At 44.1% G+C, this 3,383-nt stretch overlaps 1 protein-coding gene across 1 annotated transcript; it reads left to right on the top strand.

Annotated features, from left to right (window-relative positions):
* Nucleotides 1-1,630: 1,630 nt before the first annotated feature.
* Nucleotides 1,631-2,557, top strand: SOCS1 (suppressor of cytokine signaling 1). Its single transcript, XM_009585609.1, has one exon. It carries the CDS (start codon nt 1,660-1,662, stop codon nt 2,281-2,283), a length of 624 nt encoding a protein of 207 aa, XP_009583904.1. The 5' UTR covers nt 1,631-1,659; the 3' UTR covers nt 2,284-2,557.
* The last annotated feature ends 826 nt before the right edge of the window (nt 2,558-3,383 follow it).

Genomic DNA, 3,383 nt, shown 5'->3' with positions numbered 1-3,383 from the left:
CGGGCCGGGCCCCCGCCGAAGGGTCTGCTCCGGCGCAGTCGAGGCACCCCTGCACCGGACGCCAGCTCTGGCTTTCAGGCTCTTTAGACTGGCGTGCCCCATGTTTGCTCAGCGCCCTTTGGAAAGGCACCGCAAACTCTCTTTTAGCTATGGAGGGCTTCTGCTAGGGAGCCCTGTGGTTTTTAGATCTCGGGCTTAGTGGTTATTTCTCAGCAGCGTGCCCTGAAATTGAATTTTTGTTAACTTTAAATACTGAGCGATAATCCTGGCCCAGTAATTGGAAAAACTGACATCAGTTTCCTTCTGCTGTGAAAAGAAAGCCCAATGCTACTTTCAGCCTGTTAAGTTATTTGCCAGCATAAAGATTTTACAACCCTCTTTGGTGTTTCAGGAGGTAATATGACCTAAATGAAACCAAACATCAAGTTGTTAAATTAGCACAGACAGGAATCCAGCTGCATACTTTCTTTGAAATCCTCATTAGCATGTTACCCTGAACCATAAGATGGCTGAGGGATTCATTTCTGAGAATACTTCAAGGTTTCTCAATAAGCTGCTGCTGCAGATCTATATTTGACTATAGGGATAAATCCTAAAATCTATGCTTGCCAGTAAGGTCAAGGCAGCCAGCGGAGATGTATTGAACCACACTGTCAGAGGTAGACGTTTCAGGCCAAACTCATTCCTGGTGCAGCACTGCTAATTCCTTTGAAGTAACACAAGGGATGAATTTAGTCCCTCATGCTGAAAGATATATCAATAGGAAGCAATTTAGATTGGGCCACTTAAAGTGCATATAATACAAAAAAGAGAGAGAGAGACTGAGGAGTAATGCTCTAAGGGTTCATAGAGGTTGATTTGTGTAAGCTAGTGAGGTTGTAGCATTGCTGTCCCAAGGGAGAGTTGGGGGAATGGGAAATTGCCTTTTATGGCTGAGCCTCAGGTTAACAGGAGAGAGGAAAGTAGTTTTAAGATTACTGTGTAAATTGGCAGTGTTACAGGCTGCCCTTCCAAGTTACATTTCAGTCGCACAATAGCACCTATTCACCTCACCCTCTGCCAATTATCCGGAGACATACCCAGCTGCAGAGTTTACATTGCCTTCATCCACTTTCTCTTTTTCACACAATGCACCAAATGTTGCTGTTGTCTGAGTTCTGACATCTCGGTTGGGATTTGAGGGAGGTGCAGAGAAATTGGTAACTCAGTTGTAAACCCTGTTGCTTTGTTCTCTAAAAACTTGAGAATCTGATGGACTGTACACAAGATAACTTCTCATTCAGAAGGTCCTGTCATTTGACTCACTCTAGGTCCTGATGCGCTTCTGTGCGCTTATAGCAGGAAAACTGCATTATCCTCTGTAGCTGTTAATGATCCTTGCTAAATATTTTTGGAGCTTTGGACTTTGTCATAGGGATAGACTGCTAATCTTATCAGAAAGCAAGCATTTTTATGCCCAGTGTAAATTAGCAAATGAATATTTTATAATGGGTGGGAGGCATGTGAATGGAAGACTTGGTCATTCAGAGATTGCAGCTGCTTTTCTCTGGGGATCTCACACTGTCTCTCTCTTTGACATTTCAGAATAGCTGCTGGAAAGCTGCCCTGCCGTAGCCGCTGACGCTATGGAAGACCGCATCCGCTGGTCTAGGCTGTAGGATGGTAGCGCACAGCAAGGTGTCAGCAGATAATGCAGTTGCAGCAGACCCGAGATGTCTACTTGACCCTCCAGCACAGGATCGTTCACAGGCTCGAGGCTACCACGGCCCAGGCCGGCCCAGCACTGTGCAGGCACAGAGCAACACGCACTTCCGAACCTTTCGCTCGCAAGCGGATTTTAGTAGCATCACTCGAGCAAGCAGCCTGCTGGATGCCTGTGGCTTCTACTGGGGACCTCTGACTGTCAATGCTGCCCACGAGAAGCTGAAGTCTGAGCCTGAGGGCACCTTCCTCATCAGGGACAGCACACAAAAGAATTGCTTCTTTGCCATCAGTGTTAAGACTGCGACTGGGCCCACCAGCATCCGGATAAACTTTCAGACTGGGCGTTTCAGCCTGGATGGCAGCAAAGAGACTTTTGACTGTCTTTTTAAGCTGCTGGAACATTATCTAAGCTCCCCGAGGAAGGTACTGGTTACCCCCCTGCGCAAAGTCCGTGTGCAGCCCCTGCAGGAGCTCTGCCGGAAGAGCATTGTGAAGACTTTTGGAGGAGAGAACTTAAACCAGATCCCCCTCAATCCTGTTCTAAAGGACTATCTGAAATCCTTTCCATTTCAGATATAAGTACAGCATTAACTGTATAGGGACGTGTGAGAGATGTCTAAAGAAATCCAGCTTCCTGGGTTTTTAAACATGTTTGACAGTGAGCAAACTTATTTTTGTAGCAATTTACTGTATTTTGGGATGGAACTTGAACACTTGACTACTTATGTTTACAAAAACTGTTTGCACAAACCTGGGGTTTTAAAACCCTGGCATAATTTTTCTGCCAAGCAGAATATTTTATTATTTTATAATATTTTTAATGATATTAACATAATAAACTTTATTGTGAAAGTTTTTAAAAAAAAATAGCATCTCTGGCTTTAGTTTTAAAGGCTCTGGTACCTATCCTGCTGACAAAATTTAATTGCTAATTGAGTGTGTAAGCGCAGACAGGTCTCCATGTGGTCCTCCTCTTTGCCCTACCAAACTAGCCTGTTTTAGTGCTAATCCAGCAGACAGAGGATTCCTGCCCCAAAAAGCCTAAAATAGAAACATGCAAGTGAGTAGAAAATGTACTCAGGATGAATCTGCCCAGGAGTCCAGCGCTCTTCTAAATCCATGAGAGCAGGAACAGTGTGTTAAGACTACAGCGGTGCATAGTTTTTGAAACAGTGAATCAAACCCTTGGCTGAGCTAATTGTGCCAACTCTGGCTTGCCTTACTGCTATTAAAAGCTAGAAGGCTCTAAGTGAGAAGAGGTTGCTGTCTGACATAAACAAACCACATGAACGTCGGTGGGAAAAAATAACTGTCCAGAAATGACATTCAGACACTTGAAAAGGCTGTGAACACTGTATCATTATGATGCATTGGGGGAAGGATAGCCCTTTAAATGGGCATACACAAAATGACAAAGGTGCAGACATCTTTAGACTTCAGAAAGGTGTTTCTTGTCTTAAATTCCTGGTGATCTACAGAGCACAGACTTGATACTTTAAAAGAATCTCTGACTTAGCTCCATGACAGGATCCAGAGAGCAGAAGCCTATAGAATTGCAGCTGTAATTTCTAGTGGCTAAACTGCATTCAAAGAAAGTTAAAATACATTAGACTGTTTTGTAATACCATTTGTAGGAAATTGGTGAAGGCACTGCTGGGTTTCTGCCTGCTCATAAAATG

This window comes from Fulmarus glacialis, unplaced genomic scaffold (genome assembly GCF_000690835.1).
Source record: "Fulmarus glacialis isolate BGI_N327 unplaced genomic scaffold, ASM69083v1 scaffold44190, whole genome shotgun sequence".
NCBI lineage: Eukaryota > Metazoa > Chordata > Aves > Procellariiformes > Procellariidae > Fulmarus > Fulmarus glacialis.
Note: the sequence above shows the minus strand (reverse complement) of the source record. Positions and strands in the feature narration are given on the sequence as shown.